The sequence below is a fragment of the Zootoca vivipara genome, chromosome 7 (genome assembly GCF_965207765.1).
Source record: "Zootoca vivipara chromosome 7, rZooViv2.hap1.1, whole genome shotgun sequence".
NCBI lineage: Eukaryota > Metazoa > Chordata > Lepidosauria > Squamata > Lacertidae > Zootoca > Zootoca vivipara.
In genome coordinates this window covers 23,213,588-23,229,298 of record NC_142590.1, presented here as the reverse complement: position 1 = coordinate 23,229,298, position 15,711 = coordinate 23,213,588, and the positions used below count along the sequence as shown (strand labels likewise).

Sequence of the window (15,711 nt, the reverse complement as noted above, 5' to 3'; positions counted from 1 at the left end):
TGGCTGAAGCAGCCAATGTTTGTCTGCAGACAGCTTCCAGGTCATGTGGCCAGCATGACTAAGCCATTTCTGACGAAACCAGAGCAGCGCACGGAAACACCGTTTACCTTCCCGCCGGAGCAGTACCTATTTATCTACTTGCGCTTTGATGTGCTTTCGAACAGCTAGGTTGGCAGGAGCTGGGACCACAGCGCCACCCGCATCCCGCTTATTGTAAAGGGTAATAATGTTGAGCTGTTTTAATAAAATAATGAACAGCAAAGGCAGCTGGTGAGTGAAGTTAGATCAATACACATTCCCATTTGATGGACATCTCACCAGTTTTATTCAAGAGATTTCTACCGTGTTTCTCATATTATAAGACACGTCTTATATTTATTTTTTCCTCAAAAAAACACACTATGGCTTATTTTCAAGGGGTGTCTTATTTTTTTCCTCCTCCTCCTGCCGCGGCCGGCATTGCTGCTGTGCCTATCACTATGTCTTATTTTCGGGGTATGGCTTATATTCCTTGAATGCTTAAAAATCCTGCTGTGGCTTATTTTATGGGTATGTCCTAAAATATGAGAAACAGGGTATACCACTTTCAGTAAAATTCCCAGGGCAGTTTATAGTAACCAATACTGTATTTTGAGAAACACTTGAACAAGTAACTGTTTAGAATCTATTAAATCATGAAAAATTTTTATTATATAGTTACATATACACAAAGTTAAAATTTCAGTCAATAGTGTCATTTGGAACACATTTCAGTAGGGCAGGAATATGTGGGTCATTTGGTAAGCAGAGGTCTTAAACCTAAAATTAGTGTTTTTGCCATTTTTCTCATAAACATTTTCCAATTTTACTTGGTTTAAACAGAATTTCATTTCCTTTTAAAATGCTGAGACCAATCATATGGTAACATTCACACTTCCCATACAAAATTCAATGTACATTTTAATGCAGGGCCAAGGATATATAAATATATACAAAATAGACATTATTTGTAGTTAACACTCTCATCAGGTCCATTAGCAACACATCAAAAGCAGATGCACAGAACGGTTAATAAAAGGTTTTCTTTAATCCTTTACAACGAAGTATGACCATTAATTATTGTATAAAATAGCACAAGTAAAGGCTTTAGTTCGGAAACTTTGGTGGTTTCCAATAAAAGAGGTTATTTTAATTAAAAATAAGACATTCAACCAGATAAATGTCATATCTGTTACATCCATCGTGATCACAAACAGTTTATGTAAAAAGAACACATTTGTTCGCAGAGCATTAAATATTGCACAAGTACACTTTTCCTTTGAAGACTAAGGACTTCCCATGTTTACAAACTGTAGTATGGTCCTTGAGTGGGAAGAAGTTGTGAGTGTGCATTTTCTAGCATGAGAAGCATACGGGAAATATTAATACTGTTAAGAGTTGACATCCATCCAACCTCTTCCCAGTCCTACTCTATGGCAACATGAAGTTGGAGAGAAAAGATTTGGCAAATAAGGTGCAACACATCACGCGTCAGATAAGATGTAAGAGCCAGTCGAGTCCAAGAACTTTATGATAGTCCTCTTGACCGTGGAATAAGCTCCTAGAGAATGAAGGCCAATGACATTCACAGTGATCACACAGTAGTAGAGTAAGGCTCCGCTCTTTTTTGGTTATTTTCCTTCTGAACGATTGTGTCTGATGTTTCAGTGTTTTCAGTATCACTGTCACTACTGTTTGCCACGGTTGGAGTCAAGTCCATCGGACCGGTCCTCTTGTGCAAGTGAAAATGGACCCCCGACTCCTGAACGTGGTTCGATATAAAGTCTTCATCGGACGAATGCAAGGACTCATCATCTCCTATCAAATGGTTCACAATATGAATCCCATCAAAGGTGTGTGGGCCTGGGAAGGGTTTCTTGCCTTTTAGACATCTGATCTGTAAAAAGAAAGGACACACACACATATATATATGCATTAGCCAACAAGAAAGGAGAATATGCCCATATTCAACTCATCATTTGTATCTTAAAGTACACCCACAAGTTATAAGAGCAGGAGTAGCATTGGAGTGTACTCAAAATCACTGCTCACCCTCACCAGAAACAAAAACAAATGTGTGTATATAATGATCCCAAGTTGTCCGTCCTTTCATGAGCTGCTATCAGAGGTTCCTGCTGATTGAAGATGGGAGGTGATTTTTGCCAATTCCTCCCCCCCCCCCGTGAACCCCAGCAATATTTTCCTCCACTGTTCAGGAAAGTACTCCAATCCTCTGGAGAGTTTTTGGTGGCAGAGACAGCATTCCTAGACAGCATTACATGGCATGAGGATGGGGGTGGGAAATCTGGGATTTGACATGGTGCAAAGGCCAAAGTTCAGGGGGAAAAGTGTTATAGTAAAGAAGTACTTTCCCCTAGAGCAGGCACCCCCAAACTTCAGCCCTCCAGATGTTTTGGACTACAATTCCCATCTTCCCCGACCACTGGTCCTGTTAGCTAGGGATCCTGGGAGTTGTAGGCCAAAACATCTGGAGGGCTGCAGTTTGGGGATGCCTGCCCTAGAGAAAATAAAATCAGAACACAAGCACAGCAAGCTTTCACTAGTGAAGCCACACTTTTACTCCACCGTCTCCTTCAATACAGTGGTACCTTGGTTTGCAACCGTTTTGGATTACAACCATTTTGGATTACAACCACGTCAAACCCTGAAGTGTGTGTCCCTTTTTTTGGATTACAACCCTTTTTTTGGGGGGGAGGCCCCATTGGCGAAAGCGTGCCTTGGGTTACATACAACCTGTTTTGGTTTACAACCGGACCTCCGGAATGGATTATGGTTGTAAACCAAGGTATCACTGTACACCTTTAGTTTGCTATAGCGTTCTATAATCAGCAGAGTACATAAACACAGCAAAATTTACTTAATATTCATGTTAAATGCACCATCTTCTGTTCACATTGACTGGACAATTAAATTCTACTCCTGGTGCCCATTCTTAGAATTTACAGTGTAATGGTTAGAAACATAAAAAAGATAGAGCAAATACTCTTGCTATTGAAATAAAGAAAGAAAAAGAGTGTGGGGAGAGATTGACTGGGGGCAAGCTGCATTCCAGAGATTTCTAAAGCCATTTCACCAGCTTGTTGAACAAGCGCTTTTTTAGTGCAGTGATCTATACATTACAATAACACTGCAAATGGAACAACCTAGATGCCAGGCCAAAGGGTGACATGCTCAGTTCCTACATGCAGAGCACCTTAAGTAGGATGTTACACTGTAAACAGAGGGACTGCTGAAATGAAATCAAGATGTTTAGACAGGGGCGGATAACCTTTTTTTTTGTTGCTAAGGGGTGTGTTCTGTGGGGGAACTTGGTTAGGGGTGCATGCTGGAGGTGGGCAAGGCAAAAGGCAGACGTTTGGCAACGTATTTCCCTTTTCCCATTTTCCCCTTCCCTTCCCACGTTGAAATTAAGCTGTGGTTCATGTGAAGCCCCCAGGCCGCAAGTTCCCCCAGTCTTGAGCTAAGCCCTTATACGAACTGAAATTGCCATGGCTGCTTTGCATGAAGTTTATGCACAGTGCACGACTCAAGCTGAAGCCAAGTATTGAGCTATGAGTTTTATTTTAAGAATATTTCGCAAGTGACACTTTGTGGGACACTGCACTACATCTACCCTGTTTCTCATATTTTAAGACATACCCATAAAATAAGCCATAGCAGGATTTTTAAGCATTCAAGGAATATAAGCCATACCCCGAAAATAAGACATAGTGATAGGCACAGCAGCAATGCCGGCCGCGGCAGGAGGAAGAGGAAAAAAATAAGACATCCCTTGAAAATAAGCCATAGTGTGTTTTTTGGAGGAAAAAAATAAATATAAGACGTGTCTTATAATATGAGAAACACGGTAGCAATGGTGTCTGACAGAACTAGGAGCCCTCTCTAAACCTGATCTTGTGTAAATATTCACAAGCAGAGCTGTAGAATTCCTCTTTCTGGTTCTGTATTATGACAAAAAGAGGGAGACACCGTTTGGGACATTTCTCAACTTTAAGCATGAATAAACCAGCCATCTTAGGACCAATTTCAACATCTTATTTTGAAGCTTTCTTAAGTTTTAAAGTAGAAATATTCACATCCAAATGATCCTTAAAGTGACCCACACGCCTTCTGAATACCTTTCAGAATTTAAAAACAGCACAGTAATATAACCGAAAGGAACAGACGAACAACAAAATCCCTGTCGATAGCTCAGTCAGCCGAGCATGAGACTCTTAATCTCAAGGTCCTGGGTTCGAGCCCTACCTTGGGCAAGAGATTCCTGCACTGCAGGGGGTTAGACTAGATGACCCTCGTGGTTCCTTCCAATTCAACAGTTCTATGATTCTCCTTATGCTGCTATTGTAGTACTAGGGGTTTGAAATTTGCCTGAAACGTGCAATGATGCAACATGTCCATAACGGGCTCTTGAGTTAATGAGATGGTTAGTGTTCAGTATGTGTCAAGATTAAGGAAGGTTCCATAGGTTTTAGACTAAAAAAAATTTTTTTTTAACCGAGGTTCAACAGATGGAAAAGGAAGCTATTCTTTCCAACTCAACAAAGTTGGCTATGAGTTTATCCTAAGTGGGAAGAAACCACATTCCAAAATGGGGAAGAGTAGCGTGACCTTCCAGATAGAGGACAATTAATCAATAGTTATTGTCCCTAGTTCCAGTCCTTGAGACCCTCCTTCCACTTGTTTGAACATCACACAGAAGGCGGGTGCCATTTCCCAGTTTATAACTAAGGAAGAACATTCCAGGTCTTAGCTCCAACTGCAGGAGAGGGGTGTATTTTCAAAACCAGAACTGGTACAAGTCTTCCTGTTTGTATCTCTTTTGACAGGACAGAACTAGGGATACTGATCACGGAAGAACGTTCTTGTTAATACTAAAAAGTGGCAGAAAATCTCTTGTGTTACCGACATAAATCTGAATTATCCATTCTAAATAGATATGTGGACTCAAGCCCCTTTTAATTTGGTTTAATGGAAGAAGCATGGCATCAGAACACGGGGCTGATCCACAGCGCATGGTATTAAGGAATGGAAATTCTCAAGAGATCCTGCCAAATTTAAATATAAGACACCATAGTACGCTGGCTACTGTCCCAACTATCCCATGGCTATTATAGAGTTGTCAGAAATTACAACTGCCCATCCATTGATGGTTGAAAGTGGCAGAATTGACTAGTGGCTCAAAAGTACCTGATTATACTTACACTTTATGTACTCATTATTTACCAGGCTGTGGATTATTATATTTGAGAACACAAAGCAACCATGCTTAGAAAGGTAGTCAAATTCATTCCACTTGAACTTTCTCATAACATGCTCTTACCTGTTGCTGACTGTCAACCCACGCATAAGCAAAAAGAAAAAAGACAGCAGAGAAAAGTTTAGAGGTTTAAAACATTCCTAAATAATCCAGATTAAAAACGCACAAACTAAGGTAGCATGTTAAAATATGAATATTTGCTTCAATCAACTCAAGTTAATTTCAAGGGCAGATTGATTTTTCTGGAAAAAAATAGTATATTAATTTCTATAGTCATTTCCTTGTTAAGACTCTCTCTCTCTCTCTCTCTCTCTCTCTCTCTCTCTCTCTCTGTGTGTGTGTGTGTGTGTGTGTGTGTGTAGAACTGTAAACATTTAGTGCAAAATTCAGTTGCTAAGTCAAAGTTCGTGAAGAAGCCAGCTGTATTGCCTTGATATCAAACATGCACTTTTTGAAAGTAAGGTCTTTAGAATTACGGTACTTCCATCACCACAAATATAAAAGGTTAAAATCTTATCAGTTATTACTTCCTTCAAAGAATCTTGTAGAACTGCAGTTTTATGGTGGTTCTGAGAATTATTAGAGATCTCTGCTTTTTTGAACAGTTAGCATTTAACTCTTTCTCCTGTATTTCCCTGATCTAAACTACTCTCCCTCAAGTTGCTATTAGCTCCACATTGGTGTTTCCCACCATATGCAGGGATGGTAGGAAGTGGAAACCAACAACTTACCGGGGGGGGGCAAGTTCCCCACCCCCCATGTATATAACATATCAACACAGTTCACATGTCACACTAAACCATGGTTTCATGAGATGCAGACAACCAGGAAGGAGCAACCACAAGCCTCCGTTTCCCTGTCCCTTTCTGTGTCATGTGGACAGTTTGTAACAAATTTTGGTAACTTTCAAAACAAGCCAACTTCAAAACTGTGATTTTGAAGCTGCCTTTTTTCAACTGGAGTTTGTTTTAAACCTTTAACCCAGATCTCAAAATATCTCAGTTGGTAGAGCACGAGACTCTCAGGGTCATGGTTTGAGCCCCACATGGGGCAAAAAGATTCCTGCACTGCGGAGGGTTGGACTAGATGACCCTCGTGGTCCTTGCCAATTCTACAGTTCTTTGATTCTATGATCTAGATAACAGGACAAGCCAAACTTAATGTTGCTGAAGTCCTTCTCCTGACCACATGAGGAGAGGAAAGGGATGGAGTATGTGAGCCCATACTGAGATCAGAGTGGTTCCTCCCTGTTCACATTTGTCTTACAAAATAATAATAATAATAATAATAATAATAATAATAATAATAATAAGTTATTATTTATACCCCCCCAATCTGGCTGGGTTTCCCTTGTCACTTTGGGCGGCGCCCAACAGAATATTAAAACAGAATAAAACATCAAACATTAAAAACTTCCCTAAACAGGGCTGCCTTCAGATGTCTTCTAAAAGTCAGGTAGTTGTTTATTTCCTTGACATCTGGTGGGAGGGCGTTTCACAGGACAGGCGCCACTACCGAGAAGGCCCTCTGTCTGGTTCCTGTAACCTCACTTCTCGCAGTGAGAGAACCCCCAGAAGGCCCTTGGAGCTGGACCTCAGTGTCCAGGCTGAACGATGGGGGTGGAGACACTCCTTCAGGTATACTGGGCTGAGGCTGTTTAGGGCTTTCAAGGTCAGCACCAACACTTTGAATTGTACTCGGAAACGTATTGTGAGCCAATGTAGGTCTTTCAGGACCATAGTTTACTGTGATGTACACAACAGTCCACTGTAATGAAGCAGCTTTGTCGCAACAAACCTCCCTAGGTTATGCAGTAGGCAAGAATACAGAAGCACGAAGGCTATCTATTTAAGGTTATGTAAAAGACTTAATATTAAATTTCAAAATTTCCTTTGTTCTGTTTTAAAAAATATCAAGGTGATAGTGGTTGGGGTTTTCAGCTTTTAGCAGTTATCAAGAGCAAAACAGCCGAAAGGAAACAAGAGGCTAAGGCAGGGCAGCTGTACTGCTTACATGACAAAGATCAAAACTAGCGACACACTGAGACCAGAAGCTTTCAAGTCAGAACAGGAAAGCAACAACTTGATCAGGCAAGGTCATGACTTTTTGATCAGAGCATTACCATATAATCAAAAGTTTTGAAATCTTAATAGAAAGTACGTGATTGAAAAGATAGCAAGTAGTCAGAAGAACAGGCTTCCATGTTGTACTATGTAATTGCACCATCAAATTTTACTTCTCTCGTATGTTGTAAAGACGTTTAAAAGACTTTTGGTGAATTTGGCCCTTGGGTGCCATTTTTCAAGCAACACGTTTCAAAAGAGAGAGAAGTTACTTAAAACAACAACAACAACAAAACCCTCTCCTTTTTAGGTTGACAAATAGAAACTAGCAAAAAATAAATAAATGTAGGATTACAATCCTTGGCAGCTATTCAAGTGCCATGGTTTATTTTAAATCAATAGCTCTGAGGCTATTTCTAGATCTCAATCCAAGTTTTTTCTCGTAAACATCTGGGAAAGGAAAGGTTGTTTAAGGTGACAGATTATGGCCTTCATGTCTATAACTGGGCCAGGAAAAGAAAACGAAAATTTTGTTCACCTATCCAGTAATCTACTGATTTTCTGTGATCTGTGCAAATTCCAACTTATTCTTGAAAAATCCATTCAGCCCTACCTAACCATAGCTAGAATTATGTCCAGACTTCATTCAGTATTTCATCCCAACATCTCAATGCTGAAGTTAGAAATCTACAAAATACAGGCCCATTTCCGTCAATTTCTCTGAAGTGGGATGATTATAACAAACTCCCTTCTCTCTGCCCTTCTCTCAATGTTATTTGCCTATCAAAACTTTCTATTAAATGCATATATATTGATTTGATATATTTTTCAGTAGTTTCCTCTCTTTCTCCATCTCTCAGGTCATTTGTATGTGCTTTAGAAGTTCAGCAAAAGAGACATCTCTTCCACTAGATCATGGCAATGAACATTATTTCAGAGCTAAAACCATCAGCTCTGAAAGTGAAGTACTCTTTTTTGGGGGGGAGGGGGAACGCTAAACTCAGTAACGAACATGAACAACATGATTTTCTAGAATTCTGTAGTGTTTCACCGACATACTTATGTTCACCACCAAGATATAAGAATGAGGTTGAAAACAAAGTATGGAGCGAGACCCTATTATGAAAAATGCTAATGAATCCTCAACTTTAAGTTATTCAGCATGAACAGCAGCTTTGGGTCTAAGAACACAGAAAACACAGCTGAAGATCTATACTTATTTTAACTTAAGGTCCACCAAGCTGCTATTTTAGATTGGGTGTTCGCTAACCACATGACCTCACAAGCGCTATCTTATCACATCACAGTTTCCTCAGACTGACCACAACTATTGAAATCAGACTCCGCCAGCATAGAGGCTCAGTATCTGACACGTACTAGCAAAAACAGCAACTTTCTAGCTGTCCAATAGCTGCGCTGACTTATGGGAGGGCAAATCTGGTGGTCTTGCCCTAACTGCATTTGCAAGATACCATGTAAGGAAAGCGCATGATTTATTGCTCTGTAAGCTTCAACCACAAGTTGAAAAACTCACACTTTAAATCTGAGAGCTAACATGTTTCCTTTTCATGTCAGGGGGTTATGGGGCAAAAAAAAAGGTTTGCATTCTCTCCCATACTTGATTTGGGCTACAACACTGCACCGTTTTTTTTGTTTTTTTTTAATTCTACCTGGAGTAAATGGTGCATTACTTATTTATTTAGAGGGAGGAAATCTCACCCTTAATCTTCCGAGTTGAGGCAAAGCTTTTAAATGCTTATCTTAAGATTATCACAATGGCTGCACTTCAGCGTATTGAAAAAGCTTTGCTCGTGAAAGCCTGACAAGCATCACTCTGGCAGCGTGTGCCGATGAGCCCAAGGGCATGCAGATGAAGACAACAGCAAAATGCATGATAGACCCACAAAGCTGACGGAATTCCATTACAGACCATGATTACCGCAGGGGGTGGGGAACCTGTGGCTTTCCAGAAGTTTGTTGGATACCAACTCCCACCGACCTCGGCCAGCATGGTCAAATGGCCGGGGCTGATGAGAGTTGTCGCCCAGCAACCAGAAGCTATGAATGCCATCAACCATGGCAACCTTGTGGGATGACTACTGCTAAGCAGTAGCTCACTCTTACCAGTCTGAAAGGTCTCCTAAGATGCTGCTGGATGGAATGGCTGTTCCACCTCATGGAAACTATGATGCAACACCGTTTCATATTCCTTTACTCCAATATCCACATGAAGAGACTGGGAGAGATTATCGGAAAGGTTTGGAAAGCGGTGCCATCAGTACACAGATGACATTTATTTCCCATTCCTCTTTTTTTTATCTGAACCAAGTTTAAGTTGGAGAAGCTCTGGAGGTATAGGTAGACTGGAGATCAGCAAATGAACTAAAACCAACATAAACCAAACAAACACGTCATTGGCCAGTAGTTTCAGGGTGCTTCTGGGAGCTCAGCTAATGATTATAGCCAGGAATGTGTCTCTCCCCCCCCCCCAGCTTCAGCCAATTTTAGCTGCAGCTGTTCCTGGAAAATAATAATCCGAAGCCAGTTACACATGCTGCAGCAGTTATCTTCAGGATGTCCTAGCCTAATGTAATTCACCTGGGGTTGCTTAAGAGTGTCTGACAGTCAGCATGTAGGCAGGAGCTGGGCAGCGGGAGTTCCCAGTCAGCTTCAATGTGTTTACTCTGACCAATAAAACCATAAAACAGCTCCAGTGTGTGTGTGTGTGTGTGTGTGTGTGTGTATTTTATATATATATATATATATATATATATATATATATATATATATATATGAGAACGGTTCCTTTCATATATGCAGTTAGGTGGTCAGATGGGGCCCTGATCCAGACGCCAGCATGGTCTTAGACTGTCCTGCACAAAGGAAAGGGTATTTTCTTCAATTAACACCGTCATTATAGAATTCTCTCACTAGAAAAGTTTGGCAGCTCTGCTTGCTTGGTTTATAGAAAGGTGGTATATATGAAGTAGTTCCATCAGCATGAGGATTTTCATTTACGCAGTGGAGCTTATCCTCCTTCTCCATGTGCACCCCCACATCCCCCCCCCAAATCTGAAATGGAGGGTAATGGGAACCCCCAGAACAGATTCAGGCGGCATGCGGGCAGAGGAAAGTTCTGTTGCGCAGCCAGAGGCCACTTTGCTGGATACTACCCTTTGCTCTTGCTATATATTGCTATTTATGTGGCTTAAGTTAATTTTCGTGTCCTGATGACAACCATTGGTTTTAACAATGGGTAGAATGTGGCAGGCAGTGGAGCAGCTACGTAATTATAGATTCCCGACTCAAAAGGTCTTATGGGGCCGCCCCTTTAGACAACCATGTGTACTGCTTCCTTCGTGAAGCACAATTGAGATAGCATTTTTCAGTCCCAACTCTAGGGATTAGACACTGTGCAGCATTCCTTATGTTCACCATGGTTCAATTTAGCCAGCACATGATCTCTTCCAATACTCTGTATAGCCTAACCATGGTGGTGTTGGTTATCTTACTTCTCCATGTTCCAAGAACATCGTTACTCTACAGAGAGCCACGTTACCCCAATGTTTTCTGTTTTGGATCAGCCTTTTCTCAGGTTAAAGAGGAAAAAACCTGTCGGAATTCAAGTGTTTTGTCCAATGTATATTCTGCGAGGTCTCAAGTAACTTAACTTTGACTTAGGGAATCATTCTGTGGAAAGTAAAATTAGGAACCTCAACTTTAAACAATCTAGATGGGATTTCCCACTGATTTAAGGTTTATTCTGCTAGGAACTTTTCTGACTGAGATTCCTTTAATTCAGTTTCCTGGGTAAGTCTGGTTAGTTCTCTAGAATACTATTTCCTGAAGTCGAAGTTTTATTTAGCACATTTATGCCCTTTTGAAAAGCTCAAGGAAGTCGGCACTCTTAAATCAAACTCAGTAGAACAAAATGATCAAGTTACTAAAAGCGGAACAAAAAAATTGCAAAGCAGATATTAATGTACCTGGGCATCTTTCAGCAGTACATGTATTATTATTATTATTATTATTATTATTATTATTATTATTATTATTATTATTATTATCATTATTATTAAAAAGAGGGGGGGGAGAGATCACTACAGGAACTTAAAAACCATACATGCCCCCAAAAGCCTTCTAAACAGAAATGTTTAGCCAACCAGTAGAAGGAAATTTATGATGGGCAAGATGATCCTCCCTTGAGAGAAATTGCAGAGCCTGGGCACAGTGACTGAAAAAGAAAAAGGTCCTTTCCTGTTCCCAACTAAGCACACTTCTGGGGAAACATAGGGAAACCTCTGGTCATAACCAGCTTGCCTAGCGAGGCAGAGCTGCATCAATAGCTTTCCAGCAGCGGGATATCAAATCCAAACTACTACTACTACTACTCTTCTTCTTCTTCTTCTTCTTCTTCTTCTTCTTCTTCTTCTTCTTCTTCTTCTTCTTCTTCTTCTTCTTCTTCTTCTTCTTCTTCTTCTTCTTCTGTGGAGCCAACCTGGCAGACCACAGCTAAGCGGCAGTGATACTGCTGCCAAGAAGCCATTGCTGTGGCTTCACCTCTCCAGGCAGGCTGCTCCAGCATCTGATGAAGATCTCAATACATGGGCAGGCTTGTATGGGAGTGGAAGGTCCTCTGGAAACCCTGGCCCCAAACAGCTTTTAAGACTCTTCATCAGCACTTCATCAGGAACAAAACTGGGAGCCTGTGCAGCTGCTTCAATAATGGAGTTATATGCTCCCTGTTAACAGCTGCCACAGTCTGGACCGTTTATAGTATTGGTGCTCTTTTCATAAGCAGCCCTATGTATATTGTATACTACAGAAAGCCAAGTGTGATGTAACTAAGGCACATGTCACCATGAACAGATCAAGAAAGCAAGTCCCTACATATGCTTCCACTATTCAGCCTCGTCCCAAGGTGGCCCTTTGCATATATGGCCTGAATTATTTATCCACGAGTAATTACTTAGTGTTTACAATTTCATTTTTACGAGCGGAATCGTTTAAAAGCAGGGCATTTGATCTGCAGCTGAAGGTCGATCTTCATTAAGTCCATCTTGAGTTAGTTCAAGAGAAGCGCGATTTGAAGGCGAGATAGCGCCTCTATCAGAATCTGTCACTGTTCGCATTAGGTTGTTAGGACAGAAATATCAGATGGGTTGGAGCACAAGGTGCATGAAGATAGCAAGAATGAGCCTCGAGCTCTGACGCTGGAGAAAAAGAAAGTGCAATCTTCCTTTCTTTTTCACGGAAAATTTCCTATCTGAATAAGCCAAGCAAGTGTTTTTGGTGTGGTTGAAAGTCAATGATATACAACAACGATTGTTTACATATTATTTAGCTAAAAAGCATTCCCTTCTTATCACGGACCCTACCTGAGCAGTTTTAGGCCCCAGCTTATCTCATGTCCCCTTATGTGACAGCTGCCAGAGAGCAAAAGAAGTCAAGGCATCAAGAGGCCATAAATGGGGTTCTTTGGGGCTGATTATATGAAATTGTGTTGTGCATATAGTGGTTGGGGTGAGTGCACATGAACCACCAGAAAGAATATTGTTTTCCGGGCTGCAGCTGGGAACCACTTTTAAATCACACCAGGCATTATTATTGCTTGCACAGGCTAAAGAAGGGGGACTAGACAAGGTTTATTGCATGCATTTACTCTTCTGACAAGAAATTATACTAAGTGTGTGAAATATTAGTAAATATAGTAATTAGTAAATATAGACAGTGGTACCTCGACTTACAAACGACTCGACAACCAACCAAATTTTTCGACTTACGAATAGGGCAAATGGCTGCAAGCTTACAAATTTCTCGACATCAGAACGGAAACCGCGGCAGTTTTAGTTAGGGTTTTTCCGACTTACAAATTTTTAGATTGGGTTGCTTCGACTTACGAATTTTTCCGTTTCCAATGCATTCCTATGGGAAATCGCGTTTCCCACGGCACTTTTCGACTTACGAATTTTTCGACCTACGAAGGTGCCTTCGGAACGGATTAAATTTGTAAGTCGAGGCACCGCTGTACTTTTATAAATATCGATACCGATATGTAAATAACATTACATAATGTATCCATTTAATTGCAGGAAAAACTACAGTACTGCATACAGTTCATGTGATACTCAATCCTAATTGAGGACATCACAGAATCCAACAATTTTTGAACTGGAAAAATATAGGAGGGGCTGTTTCGGAATAGAAAGTTTTCAGAACAAGGTATCAGACGGAGCCTCAACTACTTGACCATCTGAAACTGGAGGTTCAATTAATTCTGCAAGAACGCACGATAGCAAACAATTTGCTTTCGGCTCTCCCTTGGAAGAGTCCCTCAACGTTATAAATCAGGTATTACTGCCATGAGATTTACAATGCAGAAACTAGCTACTGTTGTTGTACAGGAAAATGCTATCAGAAGACGGAAAGGGTCAGAATCTGCGTATCGTGGAACTACAGCAGACACAGAAAACTGTACGACACAAACATATTTTTTTTACGCGGTTCCAAAGTTCTTCTTCAACTCTACAACTAGAAGCCGCTATTCCATGCTTCTGCCTCCCAAAGTATTTTGTGGTCTGTTAAGTTTGTGTGAGAAAGGCTATCAGTTCTAATCTTATGCCCCACTCTTGTAATCTACACTGCACATTTGTTCCTTGCAACATCCAACAGGAAGCCAAGACAACTGTTTAGGAATACAGAGTATATAAAGAAGCAGCAGAAACTCCCCCACTCCCCACCCCGCCGGGCAGTTTAGGCAGTTTATAAATCAATCAGTATGCACTGGGAACTAATGCAAGTGAGAGAATATACTCTAACACGGTCAACAGTTTATTTTAGTCCAGACTGGATGAGGCTGTCTAGATATTTGTTCTGCTGACCCCTTCAAGACCCAATTTGAACTGATGATGGTTCCCAATGCATCTTCCTTTCTATGCATGGAACAAAAGTGCAATGAAGCCAATATGCCTGGCCTTTATGTCAAGCATGAAGCACAAAAAGCTCCTTTTGTGTACCCCGCCTTCTTCAGCTTTCTCATAAACAACAACCATTTCAAAGCAGTTGTGGCCTTGCCTTCGTAGAACATAATACTGGCCAAGAACAGGTCTGCATCGAGTGGACAGCCACCTTAAGTAGGGGTGCCGTATTTCAAAAAGTGAAAATCCAGACACAAAAGTTTTTTTAGTTTTGCCCAACATTTTTGGGGGTGTTTTTTTGTTTTGCAAAATCTCCTTTTAAAAAATGAAGTTTTTGAGCTACTTTTAAAATGAAATCCGCCAAAAATCCACACTTCCAACATGGGTTACATTTGGATTTTCACAGACATTTCAGAGATTTTTCACCCGTACGCTGTTCCTGAAGGCCAAATTCCGGATGTGTGACAACCCTATCTTAAGAGTAGATGGAAATCATTAGCCAATCTTTTTGGCAAATGTGCCACATGTTTAGTCCAAAACATGAGATAACGGCACTCTAGTCTGCGCACTACACAAGGCAGAAAGCTCTCACCCACAGTCATCTTATTATTTTGCATCTACTGAATATAATTTTGGAAAGACAAGCGAAAGGGCAAGCCTTATTAAGCCATGCTCAAGCCCAAAGACCACACGAGAGCCAGTGTGGTGTAGTGGTTAAGAGCGGTAGACTCGTAGTCTGGGGAACCGGGTTCGTGTCTCCGCTCCTCCACATGCAGCTGCTGGGTGACCTTGGGCTAGTCACACTTCTTTGAAGTCTCTCAGCCCCACCCACCTCACAGGGTGTCTGTTGTGGGGGAGGAAGGGAAAGGAGAATGTTAGCTGCTTTGAGACTCCTTTAGGTAGTGATAAAGCGAGATATCAAATCCAAACTCTTCTTCATTTCTTCCTAATGTTTCGCAGACGCCACCTACTCTACTGGCACCATTGGTATAGTTTCACCACCAATTATTTAACAGAGACTATATCATAATCTGCGGCATTCACATGGTGCCTTATTTTGCTAACTTTTAGGTGCAAAACTGATATTCACTTGGTCTTCCTAAGAACTTCCATTTAGGTCAACTCCATCCAGACACATAATTTAGTCACCTATAATTATTTTTAAAGGTTTATCTATTGTATCCTTTGCTTTTAATGATGATGCTGTTATATATATATATTTATTGTTTTGTGAATTTTAGTGGTGCTTTATCTATAACTTTATTTATCAACCACTCAGAGGACTTATTGGGTCAGCGGTTTATAAACAAATAAATGCTCTAACTGCTGTTTACTTCCATTTTTTAAACACTGTTGTAACTCTTGTATACATACATTACAATTTCTTCTTTTGGTTTTTTTTTTATTTGTTAGATGCCTTGGGAAGATTTTAATG

General features: G+C 40.7%; 1 protein-coding gene across 5 annotated transcripts in view; it reads right to left on the bottom strand.

Annotated features, from left to right (window-relative positions):
- Positions 1-667: 667 nt before the first annotated feature.
- The window catches only part of EVI5 (ecotropic viral integration site 5), a 68,932-nt gene continuing 53,888 nt past the window's right edge, over positions 668-15,711 (bottom strand). For all 5 annotated transcript variants that reach the window (XM_060276732.2, XM_088673804.1, XM_088673805.1 and 2 more), the window contains one exon: positions 668-1,915. In XM_060276732.2, the coding sequence (XP_060132715.2) occupies positions 1,613-1,915 (303 nt within the window). In that variant the 3' untranslated portion in view covers positions 668-1,612. The remainder of the gene's footprint in view (positions 1,916-15,711) is intronic.